General features: G+C 37.1%; 1 protein-coding gene across 1 annotated transcript; it reads left to right on the forward strand.

Annotated features, from left to right (window-relative positions):
• Window positions 1-10,737: 10,737 nt before the first annotated feature.
• LOC101687748 (mucin-5AC-like) lies at window positions 10,738-19,939 on the forward strand. The gene is made up of 3 exons (XM_004766322.2): window positions 10,738-11,025; window positions 15,534-15,590; window positions 18,185-19,939. The coding sequence occupies exons 2-3, from the start codon at window positions 15,543-15,545 to the stop codon at window positions 19,754-19,756; spliced, it is 1,620 nt and encodes a 539-aa protein (XP_004766379.1). The 5' UTR covers window positions 10,738-11,025; window positions 15,534-15,542; the 3' UTR covers window positions 19,757-19,939.
• Window positions 19,940-20,473: the final 534 nt, after the last annotated feature.

Genomic DNA, 20,473 nt, shown 5'->3' on the forward strand with positions numbered 1-20,473 from the left:
ATGAGAGACGAAGGGTGTTATATAAGATATCAGAATAAAAAAAAATTAAAATCTTCCTAAACATGGAAAGATCTAAAAAAGAGAACACAGAATGATTTGAATATGTATATATATATATATAATATTTTTTGACATAGCTAAATCCAAACATGTCAATCATATCAATAAATATAAATGCGCTTAACTTACCTACAAAAAAAAAAGATTTTCAGATTGGCTAACAGCAAAATCCAAAAGAGAACCATTAATAAAGAATAACTAAAACAAAGATATTCAGAAAGATTAAAAAATAAAAGAATAGCAAAAATGTAGCACATAAATACAAAACTAAAAAAAGAGAGACCATCACCGAACCCAAACCACCCTGAGACCACCACTCCATCTAAAGCCATCTCAATGATCACAACCAAACTTGAAACCACCCCAGAAAACAGCGCTGAACATTAAAAACATACCAGAAAACACAGGCATAGCCTGCATTCAACTACAGATCAACGGGGATGAGAGGATGGTACCAAATTCCAGTCCCCTTGCCTCAATGTTAGACACTTTGAAGGCTTCCCCTCCAGAGTTCCTGTGGAATGAGTGAAACCCCTGCTGCAACAGCATCACGGTTCACTCCACCCCCTGTCCAACCCTGCTTCCCCTGCTTCCTTAAAGGTATTGTTCCTGAGACCACACTCCAATACATTCCTATAAATAAATCTTCATCTCAGTCTGTTACCTAGGGTACCCAATCTAAAACAGTTTATGAAAAGTTAGAAGAAAACAGAAAGGAACTAAGTAACTTTGGGGAGTTGCACCTTCCCCCTCCAAGTCCCAGGGCCTGAAATACAATTTGAGATGTATTTTCTCCTAATGTTGCTTCTCTGTGTGATGCAGAATGGCTCTCTCGCCTGGGATTTATGAACTAGGAGTGACAGACTCAAAGGCCAGTGACCCCACCCCCAACACACTGAGCAATTTGGGGCCATCAGATACTGAGCACTAACTGGCAAAGAAGCTCATACTACCAGAAAAACTGAGCTCTTAAGAAAAATCAACAAAACATTTGAGGAACACAATTACTTCAAAAGAAAATACATGTTGGAATACTGCATCTATCAGAAGCAGAACTATTAGAACAATAGACAAATAGTTATCTTGATACAATTACTAAAAAAAATAAGGAAAGATGTTAGAAATATGAATAAATTTTAAAAAAACAGAAAAGCAAGTGAAATATTATGTGTGAAAATATAGTAACTGAAATAAAGAGCCCAAACACTGGGATACAGAGAATGGATACAGTAGAGGAATAGATTAGCAAACTGGAAGAATAAATGAAAGAAATCTCCCAGATGAAAAAAACAAGAACATGTAAATATAAAGTATTAAAAAAAAAGTATGAGATATGAAGAAGTAGTGTGCTAATATCCAACTAAAAGAATTCCCTGAAAAAAAGAAAAATGGGTAACAAACAATATTTGAAGAGAAAATACAAATGTATTTTTCAGATTTAAAAAGACAAGAGGGATGCTTGGGTGGATCACTCAATTAAGCATCTGCCTTCAGCTCAAGTCATGATCCTAGGGTCCTGGCATAGAGCCCAGCCTTGGGCTCTCTGCTCAGCGGGGAACCTGCTTCTCCCTCTCCCTCTGCCCTACCCTGCCACCCCCCCCCCCCCCCCCGGCCACTCATGTGAGCATTCTCTCTCTCTCTCTCTCAAATTTATAAATAAAATCTTTTTAAAAAAAACTTTAAAAAGATGAGAGATCTCAGAGTAAAAGGGAAATGACACAGGAAAAGCCCTAAACATATTTAGTACACTAAATTAAGTTAGTTAGGAATATTTAAAACCAAGAGAAAACTCTAAAAGTTTTTCAAAAGAAAAATAAATCAGATTGACATAATTCATTACCAACACTGGATGTAAGAGGACAATGGAGTGGTGTTTCCGAAGTACTAATGGAAGAGAACCCAGAATTTTATATTTAACAGAATTGTCATCAGCATATGAGGCCATTAATTTCAGGCATTCAAAGACTCAAAGGCTTTGTTACACAGAGTTCCGCCACACAAAACAAAGCCAAAAAAGGTTTTAATAAATAAATAAATAAATAAATAAATAAGAATAGAGAAAAACCCAAGAAATATAAGATATAGAAAGTAAAGTGCCCAAATACTGTAATAAAGTTTATACTCTTAAAATGAATTAAACACCCTTAAGAAGTTATATAATGAACAACAGTATACTCCCAAATAACATCAAAAAAGACAATAAATAGGAGTCAAAGTTAATTAAACAGAACATAAGAATAGAACAGAGAAGATTTAAAAACCAAAGGTTAGCAAAAGCAAAACAAAACAAAAAATCATCTTTAGTAAGACAGATCAAGAGTAGACAAGAAAAGGCACAATTTAACAATCTACCTACCCATAAAGTGAGCATTAAAAGTAAGGTAAGAAAATGGCATAAACAAATATATACTAACAATCTGTCAAACTTAATGAATGGACATATTCCTAAAAAATATATCTTACAGACTTGTTCAAAAAGAAAAAACTCAAATAGCCCTATAACTATTACATAAATTGAAGAGGTAGCTAAAATCTTCGCTCAAGAAAAAAATAGCCCCAAAGGTTACACAGGGAAGAAAGCAGATCTGCAAAACTGTCAGTATACAGATTAGTCCAATTTTATATAAACTCTGCCAGACGTTAAGATAGAAAGAGGGAAATCTCAACTCAACCACAATACAAAATAGAGAAAGGAAAATTATAGGCTTATTTCACTCAGAAACAGATGGAGGCAGGGGCAGGTGGGTGGGGAACAGTAGGTATTAGGGACCAAAATCCTATTAAAGAAACAACCAAAATGAGCTTCTCTCCAAAAAGAACACAGTTAAATGTGACGGAAAAAAAAAAAAAAATTCGTAAATGTAATTCAATGCAATAGAGAAGTTAAATAAAGGCCAATGTTCATTCCAATTCATTCCAACAGCTGTATGGAGAAAAGCACTTAATAAATTCAACATGGATTATTTTTTTAATCTATATTAAATTAGATGTAGAAAGGAACTACCTTAAGCTGAAGAATATTTTTTTTAATTTAGAAAAAGAATCATTTTAAATGGAAAACATTAAGCTTAATTTTTTTTAAGTACAGTCCCGCCAGTCAGCTTGGAGCCCAGTGAGGGACCTGAACTCACCACCCTAAGATCAAAACCTGAGTTAAGATCAAAAGTCAAGACACCTAAACCGGGAGCCACCCAGCCCCCCCTAGACACACTTACTTTGTATTTCAGTCTTACGCAAATGTGCTACTGCACGGAAGGTCTGGCCAGTGCTGTAAGGCAGAAAGGGAAATTGGACCTAAGTCTGAAAGGGAAAAATAAAATTATTATTATTTACATACGGCACAATGATTTTTTTCAAAGATTTTATAAATAAATAAAACATTTTTTTAAAAAGATTTTATTCATTTATTTGACAGAGATCACAAGTAGGCAGAGAGGGAAGGAGGTGGGGGAGGGGGAAGGAAGCAGGCTCCCCGCTGAGCAGAGAGCCCAACGACGATGCGGGGCCAGATCCCAGGAACTCGGGATCACGACCCAAGCCAAAGGCAGAGGCCCCAACCCACCGAGCCACCCAGGCGCCCCTGTGCAGTCATTTTTACAAAAAAAAAAAGGAAAAAAAACCTAAAATATGTGCAAGTTATTTAAAATAATGGGAAAGCTTAGCAAGATGCTTAGGGTAAAATTTACCTGCATTTCCAAATATGTTGCTCTTGTAGAAAAACATTGCCTGACACCCTTACTGCTTTGGGGATGCAAGAGCATTAGCCGACTCTCGGAAGGTGGGTGATCTCTTCTCAAAACCCCCAGCTTCCGGCTACGCAGGATGTTGCAGGCTGCGCAGCACCGATAGCAGGCATGCGCAGATGGGGGCACTCCCTGTTCTCGCAGATCTTGCAGGTCACGTGACAATTGCTGCTAGCGTTGCGCAGGCGTTCTTGCGGATGGTGGTCTAAAATGGGACGTGGAGGACTTCCGGGCGCGTCTCCATTTTATGACCACCAGGACCCCTTGGCCTTCAGCTGCCAGCTCTAAGCTCTCAGTCTTGCGGTGAGGCAGCCCGCTGAAGTGGAAGGAGGTGGAGGCCTGCCGATTATTGGGCTGGGTGCTGTGCAGTGGTCGGCTTACTGCTCCTCATGAGGAAACTATTAGTTCTGCGCGTCCCTCCATTGCAGATGGGCGGCTGAGGCAGCAGCACCTGTCACTGAGGCGCCAGAGACGGAAAAAAGCAGCAGCTATGGAGAAGATATCGCAATTAAAAAGAAAATGAAGTTTAGAGTAATATCAGAAAATATTCACCTAGAAATAAAGAAGTCTGAGTACCCTGAGACCACCATGCTGGAGAGGCCTTAAATGTAGGCTCTCGCGTCGATGGCCCAGCCTCACAGCCCGCCCTGCTGGGCCGTCAGACACGGAGAGAAGCCTCCGCAGAGCGGAGGATCACAGCTTCACCTCAGCGGACACCAACTAGACGTGCTTTCAGATAACAATTTATATTTCGTTTCCCTTTTCCCTCGCTTGTATATTCGGTCAGGCAGCCCGTTGTGAGACTCATCACCCAAAGAAGGTGTATGGCCAGACAGCAGGAACAGTCCCTATGTCGCACTGGCTTTGACTTCCAGAACCCTAAGTCGCTGTGAAGGGGGTTTGAAAGAGAAAAGCTTGGCCCACGCCGGAAGACGTTCCCTTGAGCCGGGAAGAAAAAGAAAAACTTTGAATCCCAAGCAATGGGGAACCAGGGCCTGCTCCGTGCGGATCTGTGGATTGCCCAAGAAGGCGACTCACCCATAAAATTCACAGGAGGATCATATCCCAACATCTTTGCAGCCATTAAAATACGCTTTCATTTATCGAAGTGTACCAAAACTTTTCAGTAAGCTAAACCATCTTATTTAAAACAGTTTTTCTTGACAATGAGGTAATAATCAAAGGTATAGTCTTAAAATTATCTAATGGCCCCTTTTCAGACAGACATTAGTTATTACAGAACATAAAGGAAGGTACAGTCGACTTTTAGACAAGGGTTGGGGTGTCAACCACTCATAGTCCAAAATCTACCTATAACTTTTGGCTCCCCAGAAACAACTACTCTTAGCCTGCTGGTGACCTGAAGCCTTACCAATAACATAAACTGTTGATTAACATGTTATGTATGTTATAGGTATCATATATGGTATTCCTACAATAAGTAAGCTAGAAGAAAGAAAATGTTATTAAGAAAATCATTTAAAAAAGAGAAAAGACATGTACAATGCTGTACTGTACTTATAAAGGGAAAAATCCATTAAATAAGTGGATCCACACGGTTTAAACTCATGTTGTTCAAGGTCAACTGCATAGATATCTGGGGCCCATAAAAAAGGGATTGTGAAATCCGTGTTTTCTGCATTATTTGAGAATATTCACTCTTGCCATAGAAGACAAGAAAAATGAACCAAATGGATGAAATCTGTAAACAGTGTTTCAGCATAATAGCTCATGAGACGCAGGCAAAACATAGTATAGGAATGTCTCCTTTTGTTGTGCTTCACTTGAATGCTTTTCGCAGATACTGTGTTTTTTACAAATTAAAGGTTTGTGGCAACCCTGCATGGAGCAAGTCTGTCAGTGCAATTTTTCCAACAGTAGTTGCTCACTTTTTGAGCACTGTGCCACACTTTGGTAGTTTTTGCAATATTTCCAACTTCTTCATTATTTTTGTGTTTGCTATTGGTGATCTGTGATTTATGATTACAACTCACTGAAAGTTCAGATGATGGCGTGTTTTAGAAATGAAGTATTTTTGTTTAAGGCATATACATTTTTTATACATAATGCTATTGCACACTTAATAGACTACAGTAGAGTGTAAACATAACTATTATATGCACTGGGAAGCCAAAAAGATCATTTGACTTACTTTATTGCAATATTCACTTTACTGCAGTGGTCTGGAATCGAATTTGCAATATCTCTGAGGTATGCTTGTATACATTAAATATAGATAAAGAGTAAGTAAATGGCTTGTGACAGATAGGCAGAATTCATAAAATGTGTTAAATATAGCGCAAATAGCTTTGTAGCCTGTGAGAAATGCTAAAAGGTAGAATAAATGAAATAATGAGGAACAAACAAGAATGTTTAGAGATAGAAAAAGATGTACAGACCAAGTCATGACAATGGTATTTCCAGGCTGACCCCTGTCTTCTCTTCCTCAGCCACCCATTGGTGACACTATATGATCCCATTCAGGCCCCATTCTTGCTAAACTCCATAGTTTTTCAACAGGCTAATTGGGGAGCTGCAACAATAGCCAAGCATACTTCCCCTGCCTCTCTTTGATAAAGAAGGAGGCACAGCCAACTTAGATCACTCTCCTGTTGAGCTTTCTGGAGCAAACCTCAACTCTGGTTTTGTGAGGATGCCATCAGTGGGAAGAGTGTGTCAGAGAGAGACAGGACAGATGAGTGCTGTGCAACACGGGAACCCACCCACCTGAACCCTACCCAAAGCAGTGCACCTCTTTCTTCTTACTTCTCAATGAGAGGGTTGGATTTTTTTATAACTTTTTTTTAAGTAGGCTTCACGTCCAATATGAGGCTTGGACTCACAACCCTGAGATCAAGCATTGCATGTTTTACCAGACAGGTAAAACAGAACCAGACAGGTGCCCCTTGACAAGTGTTTTTTAACTGATTTACTAAACCACGGGATTCAAATGTTCCAATTTGGTCTGCGAGTTTTTTGATTCTGAGACCTCTGGTTTGTGCTAAGAAGGCACCACTACGTCAAAGTAATGCATTGTAGAGATAATTAGGTTATGCAAGGGAAAATGCTTCCTTTATTGTATCTTTCTGATTTTTCTCATCAAAGTCAAATATTATTTAGAAAGAGCATCAAAAATAATGCATAGTAGAATTTCTTTTTTTTTAAGATTATTTATTTATTTATTTGACAGAGATCACAAGTAGGCAGAAAGACAGGCAGAGAAAGAGATGGAAGCAGGCTCCCTGCTGAGCAGAGAGCCCAACGCGGGGCTCGATCCCAGGACCCTGAGACCATGACCCGAGCTGATGGCAGAGACCTAACCCACTGAGCCAGCCAGGCACCCCTGCATAGCAGAATTTCTATTGAACGGAAGAGAGTGCTGTCATGCATTTTTAAATGCTTTCAAGGTAATTCTGACACACATCTACTCAGAGGCAGATTTTTATTTAGGTTCTTTGCACCAGATTTTTCAAAACATTGAATTCTAGACTTTCCTTTTATAAAATTTCTTAGAATTCAATTAGACTAAAGAGGATGTTAAAGTGTTCATTTTGTTTTGTTTTTGATCTACAAGTTAATTGTGGCTCATTTATCCAAATATATACTGAGTACTCACTATGTGCCAGGCACGGAGCTTCCTCAATTACTTGAGGAAGATACCATCCTTAGCCCAGGCTTCTCTTGTACTCTCTACCAGCCCCAGAAACCTTTTCCCAATATATTATCTCAGGTAACCTTTCATTTTGAGCTCCCCTTACTCCTTTTTCTGATCTTTTTCTCTCTAAGAGGCTTCCTGATTCTGAACTATAAAAGTTGAGGAACTTGGCAGATAATGGTAATAGTCTCCTTTGAGAATAAAGGTAGAAGAAATTAAAGACAAAGGAGATAAAGTTGAGGAAGAAAGCCCAAAGCTTTAAATTTTTATTTTGTTAGTTATAACAAATACTTTTCATAAATACCTTAATAATTTTAAGAAGTCTATCTTACTGGCTGGGAGCAATGAAATTAACTCATTACTTTTATAAAATACTTATTTAATACTATACAATACAGAAATTCAAAAGTGTGCTTTTGTGTTCAGTTTATTTTAATAATCAACTTCATAGGAAATCACAGCTGCACATATGACCTCACAAGTAAGTGTATCTCCAAACAGAACAATTGGGCTGTACTTACCAAATTATCATACCCACCTTGGATTGGCTATGATTGCTAAATCATAACACCTATTTTCCACAATCTAATCACCAGGTCTTTAAGTGTGTAATTATATCCCTTTTCCTAATATCAATCAGTTCTTCTCATAAACCAGTCAGATGGTCTTGTATTTTTTAACAAACTGTTTCAAAACCCACTGAAATTCTTCCTTGGACAGTTTTCAAATAGTTTAGGTTCCAAGTTTTTTAAGTATATATATATATATATGGGAGTTTATGTAGGAGACACAAATAGTTTTTGACAACAAAACTTATAGAAATATTTCTAAAACATATTTAACAAACTGTATTTTTCATAAAAGAAGTTGTACTCAAGAAACAGCTACTTTTTCATCCATCATTGTATGTTTATCTTAGGAATTACTTTATAGAGACATGTTAATGCTTCTGATTTTTCAAAGAATCAAAATGTTGCTTACTGCCAACAGCAACCTAGAAAAAGTTTAGAAAATCTAAAGACTTTTGTAAAAACAAATAGCCTTTTTTTTTTTTTTTAAAGATTTTATTTATTATTTATTTGACAGAGAGAGAAATCACAAGTAGGCGGAGAGTCAGGCAGAGTGAGAGAGAGAAGCAGGCTCCCCGCTGAGCAGAGAGCCCGATGCGGGGCTCGATCCCAGGACACTGAGATCATGACCTGAGCCGAAGGCAGCGGCTTAATCCACTGAGCCACCCAGGCGCCCCAACAAATAGCCTTTTAAAACACGTAACTAAAACCTTATTATCGAACCTCAGTGCCATAAGAAATATTCTTTTTTTTTTTTTTAAGATTGTATTTATTTGTTTGAGAGAGCAAGAGACAGCAACCACAAGTGGGTTAGAGAGGTGGAGGGAGAGGGAGAAGCAGACTTCCCGCTGACCAGGGAGCTCAAGGCTGGACTTGATCCCAGGACCCGGAGATCATGACCTGAGCCAAAGGCAGACACTTAAGCAACTGAGCCAACAAGATGCCCCATAAAAAATACTTTCATTGTCACTCTATTTCATTTTTTTAAAAAACATTTTAAAAATTTTATTATTTAAAACAATATAATTGATAAATTTCTTCAACTAACATACCTAAACTAAACTAAACCAAACTAAAAAAATTTTATTATTTAAAACAATATAATTGATAAATTTCTTCAACTAACATACCTAAACAACTAAACATACTGAAAATGAATTTGTCACTCCATGCTCTGAAACTCCCTTTCTTTTCTCTACAGATATCTTCACCATGCAGACTGTCAAATAAAACAAAACATTTTGACATGCCCCCATTATACTAACTTAATAGTCTACCAGCAAAAAATAAGGCTCCTAAGTAGAAACATGACATAAGAATGTTTGACATTTGGATCCATCAGTACTTACATTAGATACCAGTAATGCTTATTTTATTTTTTATTTTTAATTAAAGACTAAGTTCTAGAATGTTCTTTCCACATTTAACCGATCATCTTATACATATCCCCAGGTGAGTGTGTTCCACCCTGGAGATTTTAAGGAGGTGCACTTAGTGTCACGACTTCTCTAAGGTCCCTCTGTTTAGTTTAAGAAAATTCTCTCTCAACTGAACACAGACGAATGGAACAAACACTGAAATATGGCACTTAAGTGTTAAAACCACTTATAACATGAAGGACGGCCAGTCTAAACTTTAGAATTCCTAGGTTTGAAGTTGCACAGAAAAGAAAAAAAGGAAATACCAATGTGAAGGTTAAATTTATGTAAAGCTGTAAAGTTTTGTTAACAGCTTTTCCAAGTTCAACAGTCATTTGACACAAAGACATATTAGCATCCATCAATAACTAAGATGTTTGTCCCAAATGAACCTTCTCTAAAGTGCAAATTGTTTTTCTAACCTTTCTACAATCCACTCTATCATGGGAAGTGGAATAGAAACTATCATGATGTTCCCTACAATTTATCCTCAGTTCTCAATGTCTCTGTGAACGAAGATCACAGGATGGCTTATTTTAATGATTTGGCTCTTTTTTCAAAATAATCCATCCTAAATCAAAACGTGGATAACTGGTTGAATTTGTTCCATTTAAGTTTCATTATAGTGCTAGAGGTATGCATATAAACACAAAAAAATAGCTTAAAAATATTCTAAAAGTTATACTTAAGAATCACACTTTCTTAAGCTGGAAGAAATAACTTGTGTTAATGTAAAATCTATCTGAATTTAACACTCTCAAACAACTGTCTCAACAAATGTAGACATTTAATGCTATAAACATAATAAAAACATATAATCATAATATTATAAACAATCCACCTATTTCACTCAGATCATTTTCCTTTAATTTTTCACAGTACTGGATGTTCAAACACTTGACTAGAGAGTCAAGACCCTGCATCACATTGCATGAGACATTATACTGTTCCTGGAATTTATTTAGCCTGAAGTAATGGCTGAAGATCTGAGACAGGTAAATAGCTCCTTCCTATATTTACTATCCCTTTTAAGTACGCTTACCTTACTAATGTTAAATATCAATGAACCCTAACCCCTTGACATCATTTCCAGAGAATGGACAATCTTAAATTCTCCTGGTAGTTTAGTTCCTCCTGAAAGCATGTTAGATACTATATAAAATAATATTAAAAGACACCAAGGACAATAAGTTTCCATCAATTAGGAGTCCTCCCATAGACACACCCTCGGAAATCCCAAAGAGTTGAGAAACTTTTCAAAATGGACTTAAATGTTCAATCTGTTCATCAGAAGAAAACGAGTCTCTATCTGCCTAAGAAAAGAATATATGCAAAAGGGTGCCTGCCAATTTCTACTCACAACTACCCATTGTTTAAGAAAAGATCATCAGACTAGAAATAAGTTCATCACACTTTTTTTGTTACTAGGAGAAATCCAGCAAAAAGGCTGCATATAATCACCAGTATTTTCCTATGAATTCTCCTTCTTAGTATCATTTTTAATTCTAGTTACCATCAAGAGGATGTTCACATACAGTAGCTGATAAGAATCTACCTGACGAGAAGGAACTCCTAACAGGGTAAGTATATGGATATTTGGAAATATCCAGTCCATTCTGGAATTTACCTACAATTCCTCAGTTTACAATAGAGTTCTTAATAAAGGGCACATATAAGAAATTCCAGAAGATATTAATTGCAGCCGATCCAAAAACTCAAATGTGCCTTGAGATAAAAAGGTGGGACATAGTATTTTTAAGATTGAAAGTTTTCAGGGCATCTGGTTGACTCAATCAAAATAGTATGTGACTCTTGATCTTGGGGTTGAGTTCAAGCCCCACATTGGGTGTAGAGATTACTTAAATAAACGATTTTTTTTTAAGATTTAAATTTTTCAGCAACTGAATGTGGCTAAGAAAAGAGATTTTATTGTATTTTGAAATAGTTATTTTGGAACAACTCTTGAAACTAAGATAAAATGCAAAATCCAAGACCTCACTATGGTTTCATAACACCCGTGTAATAAGTAATAAGTCTTGCTGTTGGAATTTCTCCAGCTTTATCTCAACCACTCATCCCATTGACCACTATCCTCCCACCACACTGGACTTCTTGAAATTTGGCTGTGTGTCTGCCTTAAACCCTCTTTCCGTACTCATTATCTAGCTAACGTTATTCATTCTACAGATGTCAGCATAAATGTCACTTCACCAAAGTGGTGCCTTTGCATTCCTTATCCCTCTCAATCAGAATTGTCTTGTTTTATACCCTCTTATAGCACCTGTACTTCTTCATTGCACTTATCACCATTTCTAATTGGGTATTTGTGTCTTTATTTAATTATGGCTTGGCTCCCTAACTTGTTCTATGAGATGAAAGAAATCTGCTTTGCTCACTATTGGATTCTTAGTGCCCCCCATACCCCTGCCATGTGACAGACTTACAGTAACCTTCCATCCAATTTTCCTTTAAATAAAATGTTCCTCCCAGGATAGCTTAATTTTCTGTAATGTTCACCAGAAGAGGTAATAGAAACCAAATTAAGTTAGCACTTGTCAAAATAAATGTCATAGTGAAAAACCCTCAATATGTCCCATGGCTTCTTTTATCTGAGCCTAACATGAATTTAACAAGAACAAAATATTTTCTATTTTTACTGTGTTTTTTTTAAATTGTGATTTTTTTTTACTCTCATCATTTATTATGTCTACAAGATCAAAATTGAATTTAGTTAACTAGACACTTGGAAAATTAAATCCTATGTAAATATAATCTTCAGGAAGCCTATCTCTAAAAAAAAAAAAAATGTGATTTCAAACTAATAGAACTAGCTGAGATATTTGGAGTTAGAAAGTCGTATATAAGAGCCTAGTCATTTATTTGTGTGTGCAAAATTTTTAGGATTTAATTTTAAGAAGAAAAAAACTTCATTTTAAAAACTCAGCTTTAAAATGAAATAATGAACATTTTACAATGTAAAAATAAAAACAAAAAACTAAGGCTTAGTCTAGAGTTGAAACTTATCTCAAAGAGCAGTGTACATTATTCAAATAAAAAGTACAAGAGCATTTAAAATATTTGCTTTGTGGGGCACTGGGTGGCTCAGTGGGTTAAAGCCTCTGCCTTCGGCTCAGGTCATGATCCCAGGGTCCTGGAATCGAGCCTCACATCAGGCTCTCTGCTCAGCAGGGAGCCTGCTTCCCTTCCTCTCTCTCTCTGCCTGCCTCTCTGCCTACTTGTGATCTCTGTCAAATAAATAAATAAAATCTTTTAAAAAATAAAATAAAATATTTGCTTCCTAACCTATCAGTCCTTCTTCTCGCTCTCAACCTGCGCTCTGTGAGGAAATATTTATTTGTGTTAGCTATGCCAGGCACTTTGGCAGGCACTAAGGATACAGAGATTTGGGTTTTTTAAGTTCCAGTCTTAAGAAAAAACCCTCAAGGGTGCCTGGGTGCTCAGTGGGCTAAGCCTCTGCCTTAGGCTGCGGTCTTGGTCCCAGGGTCTTGGAATCGAGCCCCGCATCGGGCTCTCTGCTCAGCGGGAAGCCTGCTTCCTCCTCTCTCTCTCTGTCTGCCTCTCCGCCTACTTGTGATTTCTGTCTGTCAAATAAATAAATAAAATCTTTTAAAAAAAATGACTTTCATATTCTCCTTTAAACAAGTGTGTGAATGGTAGCGTCACTCATTCAGAAGGGATTGTAGTAGGACAAGAGGTGAGGTGAGACAGGCGTGTTACTACTCTAGTTTTGCAGGTGTCAGTTTGGAGTTCCTGTTGGAAATGTGAAGGGGAAGTGCAGTGGTTGTGGGATACACAGTTTGGGAGCTCAGAGAGAGCTCTGTTGTAGAGATAGAGATTTGGGAGGCAAGAGCATGGAGCTGGCCGCTGAGGTCCCCGCTGCGGTGAGATTGCTCAGGGGGACACATGCAACAGAAGACAGGACCCTCCTGAAGGCACTGCTCTCTCTTTCTATTCCATGCTCTGCTTTCCCCGCACTTCCTCTATCCCCTTCTCACAACTTCCGTATCTCTGTACTTCTTAGATAAGATCCCATTATAAGGAACTAAATTTTGTTTTAATGATTCCTTAACTATGTAAGAATTGTTATATACATTTTGTTTAACTTTTAAGTAAACTCCACCTTGTGCGTGGCTTGAACTTAGGACCTTCAGATCCAGACCTGAGCTGAGATCAAGAGTCAAACACTTAACTGAGCCACCCAGGTGCTGTCATTGTGTTTAACTTTTTTTTTTTTATTTTATTAACATATAATGTATTATTTTCCCCAGGGGTACAGGTCTGCAAATCATCAGTCTTACACAATTCATAGCATTCACCATAGCACATACCCTCCCCAATGTCCATAACCCAGCCCCCATCCCTCTCCCTCAACCCCCCTAAGATAACTTTTTTAAATTTATTTTTTATTTATTTTCAGCATAACAGTATTCATTGTTTTTGTACCACACCCAGTGCTCCATGCAATCCGTGCCCTCTCTAATACCCACCACTTGGTTCCCCGACCTCCCACCCCCCGCCCCTTCAAACCCTTCAGATTGTTTTTCAGAGTCCATAGTCTCTCATGATTCATCTCCCCTTCCATTTCCCTCAACTCCCTTCTCCTCTCTAACTCCCCATGTCCTCCATGCTATTTGTTATGCTCCACAAGTAAGTGAAACCATATGATAATTAACTTTCTCTGCTTGACTTATTTCACTCAGCATAATCTCTTCCAGTCCCGTCCATGTTGCTACAAAAGTTGGGTATTCGTCCTTTCTGATGGAGGCATAATACTCCATAGTGTATATGGACCACATCTTCCTTATCCATTCGTCCGTTGAAGGACATCTTGGTTCTTTCCACAGTTTGGCGACCGTGGCCATTGCTGCTATAAACATTGGGGTACAGATGGCCTTTCTTTTCACTACTTCTGTATCTTTGGGGTAAATACCCAGGAGTGCAATGGAAGGTTCATAAGGAAGTTCTATTTTTAATTTCTTGAGGAATCTCCACACTGTTCTCCAAAGAGGCTGCACCAATTTGCATTCCCACCAACAGTGGAAGAGGGCTCCCCTTTCTCCACATCACCCCCTAAGATAACTTTTAAAAAGGAGTGAGCAGGGGCACCTGACAGGCTCACCCGTTACTAGAGACTATAACTCTTGATCTCTGGGTTGTAAATTCAAGACCCACATTGGGTTGTAGAGATTATTTAAAATAAATAAATAAATAATTTTTAAAAAGTAGGTGAGCATTTCAGTTTCTACTTTTTTCTGTCTAAAATTAGCTAAATTGTCTTTTACATGGGTAAAAATCTAAACTAATTTGGAAGAACATAGGAAGGTAAATTTGCTTATGAGTTATTTCCAAAATTCTTACTCCAGTATCAGTCTTTAAGTATGATTTTTCATTTTCAACCCAACTAAGAAAATGATGATGCATTTCCTTTTTTATGTAATATGCAGCCTTATCTGCCTAGAAATATCTGGTGCATAGTCTTCCAGGATTTTAAACACTTCCTGTAAAGACTTTGTGTTGTTGTTGTTGTTGTTTATACATAGGTAGGATATATTGCACAAATATCCTCTAACTTTGTCTGGAAGATATTTCTTTGCAAACATACAGGAATCCTCAGAAGATAAAAGGAGTTTAGTTTACAGACAGGCTTTAATTGCGGGAAAAAAATGTTCTTTATAAAATATCAGTATTTTAATTATTTGAGCCTTTATTTCATGAGCCTTAAAAAAGAAAATAAAGGGCTGATTTATGCATTTATTTATAAATATATAAATATAATATAAATAAATATAAATAATAATTATTATAAATTTAAAATATATAATTTTTAGATTTATATATAATATAATTATATTATTAATAATTTCATTAATAATTAATAATATAATTATATAATATGTGATTATAAATATACTATATTTATATTAAATATAAAAATAAATATAAATATAAATAAATATATAAATATAAATATTAAAACTTTTCTAAGCTATGCCTGTTGTGTAAATAAGTTTTTGCTCCAGTCTTGCATCAGTGTGACTAAAAGAATAATCATTTTGGCTTTTTGCAGCAATTAAACATGAAAATCATATTCCAAATTCTTTGGGTTCTAAGCCTCTGCTTCTTGGTAAGTTCCATTAATCAGAAAGATTCTTCATGCTTATCTGACTCTAGTAGTGGACAATGACTTGCAATCATCTTTGTAGAATTTTCACTCTAGTTGATCTTTGACTCCAAACACTGTAGTAAAAGGATGCATAATCAATATGATGAGTTTTTAAAAAGATACAAATTTTTGCATGGGCTTAATACATCAGCCATGAAGGCAAATAGCCAAAAAAAAAAAAAAGACTCCAAAAATTATTTTGGAACAATTTATGTTCCTGTTAAAACAGAATTTCATTTAGATATATATGCTCTAATATAATTATTTAAGGGAAAAACATCCAAGTGTTTTCTTTTCTTTTTTTTTTAAGATTTTATTTGTTTGTTTGTTTGTTTGACAAAAAGAGAGAGAGCACAAGCAGGGGGAGCAGCAGAGGGAGAGGGAGAAGCAGGCTTCTCACTAAGCAGGGAGCCCAATGCTAGCTAGGTTCCATCCCAGGACAATGGGATTATGACCTGAGCCTAAGGCAGTAGCTTAACTGACTGAGCCATCCCTCTAAGTGCTTTTTTTTTTTTTTTTTTTTTTCCCACCTGTCCTCATTTCATCACATTGGCCATAGTTCAGACCTCAGGGAGAAAGCTGGTGAGGGCGTTCAGATTTAAAATATTGTATGTAGCAGATGGGCTAGAAATCGTAGTAGAAGTTATGAATTTGATCAACCCTACATCCCAAACATCTTCTCTAAGTGTTCCCAATCCTTTCTCAAGCTAACTGCTATCAGGCTCTTCTCTTGGACCCTGGTTTCCCCTGTACCTCTCTCAAGTTGGGGCTGGTGTCTTCCCTCTTCCTGCATGGTTGACCTCCTTACTTTTGATCACTGCTTCCAGCCTGTTTTTCCCTCTCACATTCTTGAAAACCTCTAGCTTTGAATTTCCCATCACCTAGTACAGGACCCACCAGCATGTCCAGCTTCAGTCATCAATTGACCCATGTTGCTGGTTCTCTTTCCTCAAGGGTTTTAGCACCTGCTCATTATCACTCTCTGATGTTATTCCCGTCTTAATTCTTGGTAATTTCAATATCCTCATAGACAATCTTTCCAAAACGCTATCCTCTCAGTTGCTGATACTGCCATCTGAAGAGATCTTATCACTCACCAAACCAACACTTCTGTCTTTCCAGGCCTGTCCCTCTTGGGCTCTAAATGTTCTAAGCCTATTTCATTGTCTTAACTTCCCTTGTGTTCTCACTTTTCTCCTTAGCTGAATTAGAGTTCATGGTCTACCAGTATTAACCCCTCCTTTCTTTTTCTCCCATCCATATAGTTTTTCACTCTTCTAGATAACTAGCACCATTCCTCTCCTCTCGCACGTCCAAACCTCTTCCTCCATCCTCTTTCTCGCTGATGACTTACTTCCCATTTCACCAAGAAAATAAAAACAACTAAAGATGAACCTTCACAAGTTCCTATCACCATTATCTATACTCACCTACTCTCAGCCACACCTATATATTCTGAGCAGCCCAAATTCCTTGCTAAAACCAATCTTTTCACCCATGCACTTGATCTCACACCGTCTTGCTTACTCAAGGACATCACCCCTAAAACCCTCCTCTCTCTGCTCTCATCACTTTTCTCACTCTCAATTAGATTTTTCTCAACAATATGAATGTTTATTTTTCTACTTTAATAAAAAAAACTCCTATCAACTCCCCTCACATCTCTCTCAGATACTGCTCTACTTGAGAAAAATTGTCCATCCTCAATTTTATTTAACAAATGAGTTGGATTGAGATTGTATGAAATTTTAAAAAGCTTTGACTGGAGAACTGTGGATGACTGTAGTAACATATACGAGTTCCTTTATGAAGGCCCAAGTATATCAACAGCAATTTTCTTGAGAAATATAAATAAGAGTTTCTTATATATTGTACTGTTTTTAAGTAATGTGATTTATTTATCCTAAATTAAATTTCCTTTTCAGTAAAAAAAGTTTAGCTTATTCAAGACTAAGTTATTCAGGGTCTGATAAGCACCCAAAATTATACTGAGTCTTAAAATGACATGAGGACATACAAAAAAGACAATTATTTCTTTCAGGGAGTTTAAATTTATTGTAGAATCTTTAGAAGTTTATAATTTAGATAAATACTTAATTTTTTGACATGAAGTCCTTATTACTATTATAGAAATTAAAACAAAAATTCTACAGAAGAGGGAGAAATTAATTCAGATTGAAGGATTCTTTTAAGATTGTCTGGAAAAACAATATTGGGTACATGCATACACATAATATGCATGAATGGCCAAAGGCTTCATCTTCATATGTACCAGTGATACGATCTTCTAAATCTCACTAATAGATATTGAACATGGAAGGAAGGAAGGAAGGAAAAGAAAGAGATAGAAAGAAAGAAAGATAGATAGATAGATAGATAGATAGATGGAAAGAAAAATGTTCACTTGTTTAAATGCAGGCTTTTTTTTTTTTTTTTTTTTTTTTTAATGAGCCAGAACTGTAACTTTTAGGAACAAATGTTCTTAATTCTTTGTAATTTAACATTTTGCAATAGAGATATTTAGTATGATTGATTTTGCCTATGTCTATCTTCAGGGCAGTCAGAGTCAAGAAAGGAATAATGGGTTCAATCAAAGAAGACTGTTGCGTTCATCTGGTCAAGTGCTAGCTCGTTCACAATCTGCTCAAGTCAAGCGTTTTCCAAATCCAAATCCGCCAAGATCCATCTCGCCTCAATATCACCAAAACTTAGCTGGCCAGTCACTAAGTAGATCAACCAATTCAAAGTTACTTCCTCCTACAAAGCAATTGCTTTTAAAGACATCGATCCCAAAAAACCTCGCAAAACCACAAACTCATTCAAATAGAGCCAGCCAATCAAAACTAGGTCCAACTGAGTACAGTTCAAAAACTCAAAGTAGGTCTAGGCTGCTACAAGTTTATCAAAATAACCCTATTCAAAAAAGTCCCTGTTTCAAGTCACCTATTCACAATAGATCCAATTCATTACATCCTGGTCCATTATCATACTCTAAAACACAGTCTCAAAAATCCCAATCTCTTCCAAATTCATCTGTTAAAAGAGTGATCAGGCCGTTCAAATCTCCTTCAAATACAATCTTTCAGCAAAAACCTCAACTAACCAAACGTAATCCTAATCCACCCACACTGCAAAAAGCTAGCCTAAACAAGGCACATGCAAATGAACTTGCTACAAGAGCTAGACAAAGGAAGCCTAATCCAAAAGCACTTGTCCAAAATACAGCATGCCACTCCAAAACTCATCTGCAGCCACCTGGTAGAAGAAAATATATACAGCCACTTGATCCAAGAAAACGTCTACAACCATTGAGTCAAAGAAGACGTCCACAGTCATCTAGTCGAAGACGACACCCACATCCACTTGGTCAGAAAATATCAAATCCACCAATTAAAATACCTGGACAAATTAAGCCTTGTATTAGGCCACACATTCAAAACAAACCTGGATCACACCACTATCATCCACATATATCTCTTTCTCCAGGCAGGCTATATCCACCTCCCTTAGTTCCCAGCCCACGACCTCAGGTGCAACCAGTTAGCAAGGTGGTAAGCACTAGAACCCAAGTCTTAAACACAACTCTGTTTTCTGCCATTGCCTCCACAACCCCCCAGACTATCAGCTCCCACACAACCTCAGCTACAACCACAAACAAAATCTCATCTGCTCTCATCTCTGAAAGGACAAGTCCTTCTGATATCACAGTTTCCAGTCCTGAAATCCAAGTTCCAGTCACCATTCCACCCACAGCTGCAACCACGTCTAATGCCCCAGCTACTGAGATTTCAACTCCCCTTGTTACTACCACTCCTCTCATAGCCACCACGCAAACAACTCCTTTTACCACACAAGAGATTACCACTGTACATGCAACTGCTGGAGATCCAACTATACTTTCCAACACAACCATCACATTCACAGCTGCAGCACTTTTTACCACCACATCGTCTGCCATTACTGTGCAAAATACCACTGCTTCCACCAACACCTCATCTGCAGCTGATACGGAAGGGACCAGGATGACCACTGAGTCAGGATATGAAACAACAGAACTTCCCTATAGTAGCCCCAACACTGATGATAACTATATATTTGAAACTACAGAATCTGATTACTATTATTAATAATTCGATGTCTCTAATCCTGAAATTACACCAACTACCCACACCACTCCAAAACCTACCTCTACCATCAACCGAATACCACAATTTTCTAAACTGTATTGCTCTTTAACTCCATAATTGTGCCTTTTTTTCTCTAAACTATTTCCAGAGTATTTAGAAAGACAATAAAGATTAAACAAGTGAGATTATGGAGTATTTTATGATTTCATTTAAAAGGAACTCTTTAATTAGTCATTTTAAAGCACTACCTTCCTTTTCCATCACTGCATGACTCTACTAAGCCCTCAATGAGAGAATTAGATAATTTAAGTACAAATACAAACACTTCTAGAGTCTTCCTTAAGCCTCAAAGCTTAGTGTTGGGGGATTGGAGAGGGGGAAGAAACTAATAGACTTTCATGGATTTCATTGAAAATTGTCATTTAATTTGTTCTAGTAGAAAAGGATAACAGAAATATTGTCAACTGCTTAAAAGTATAGGTATGGGAGTCAGATTCATGTTAAGTCTTATTCCTGCCATTTATTGCTGGAATAACCTTGATCGACCTTTCCAGTCTTCAAATTCTTCATGTATTAAAACGATAATAATGCCTCATCTTATAATATAGTTGAGAATTTAAAAAAAAAATTTTTTTTAAGATTTTATTTATTTGACGGAGAGAGAGAAATCACAAGTAGGCAGAGAGGCAGGCAGAGAGAGAGAGGGAAGGAGGCTCC

The sequence above is a fragment of the Mustela putorius genome, unplaced genomic scaffold, assembly GCF_011764305.1.
Source record: "Mustela putorius furo isolate JIRA1106 unplaced genomic scaffold, ASM1176430v1.1 tig00000430_pilon_pilon_pilon, whole genome shotgun sequence".
Classification (NCBI taxonomy): domain Eukaryota; kingdom Metazoa; phylum Chordata; class Mammalia; order Carnivora; family Mustelidae; genus Mustela; species Mustela putorius.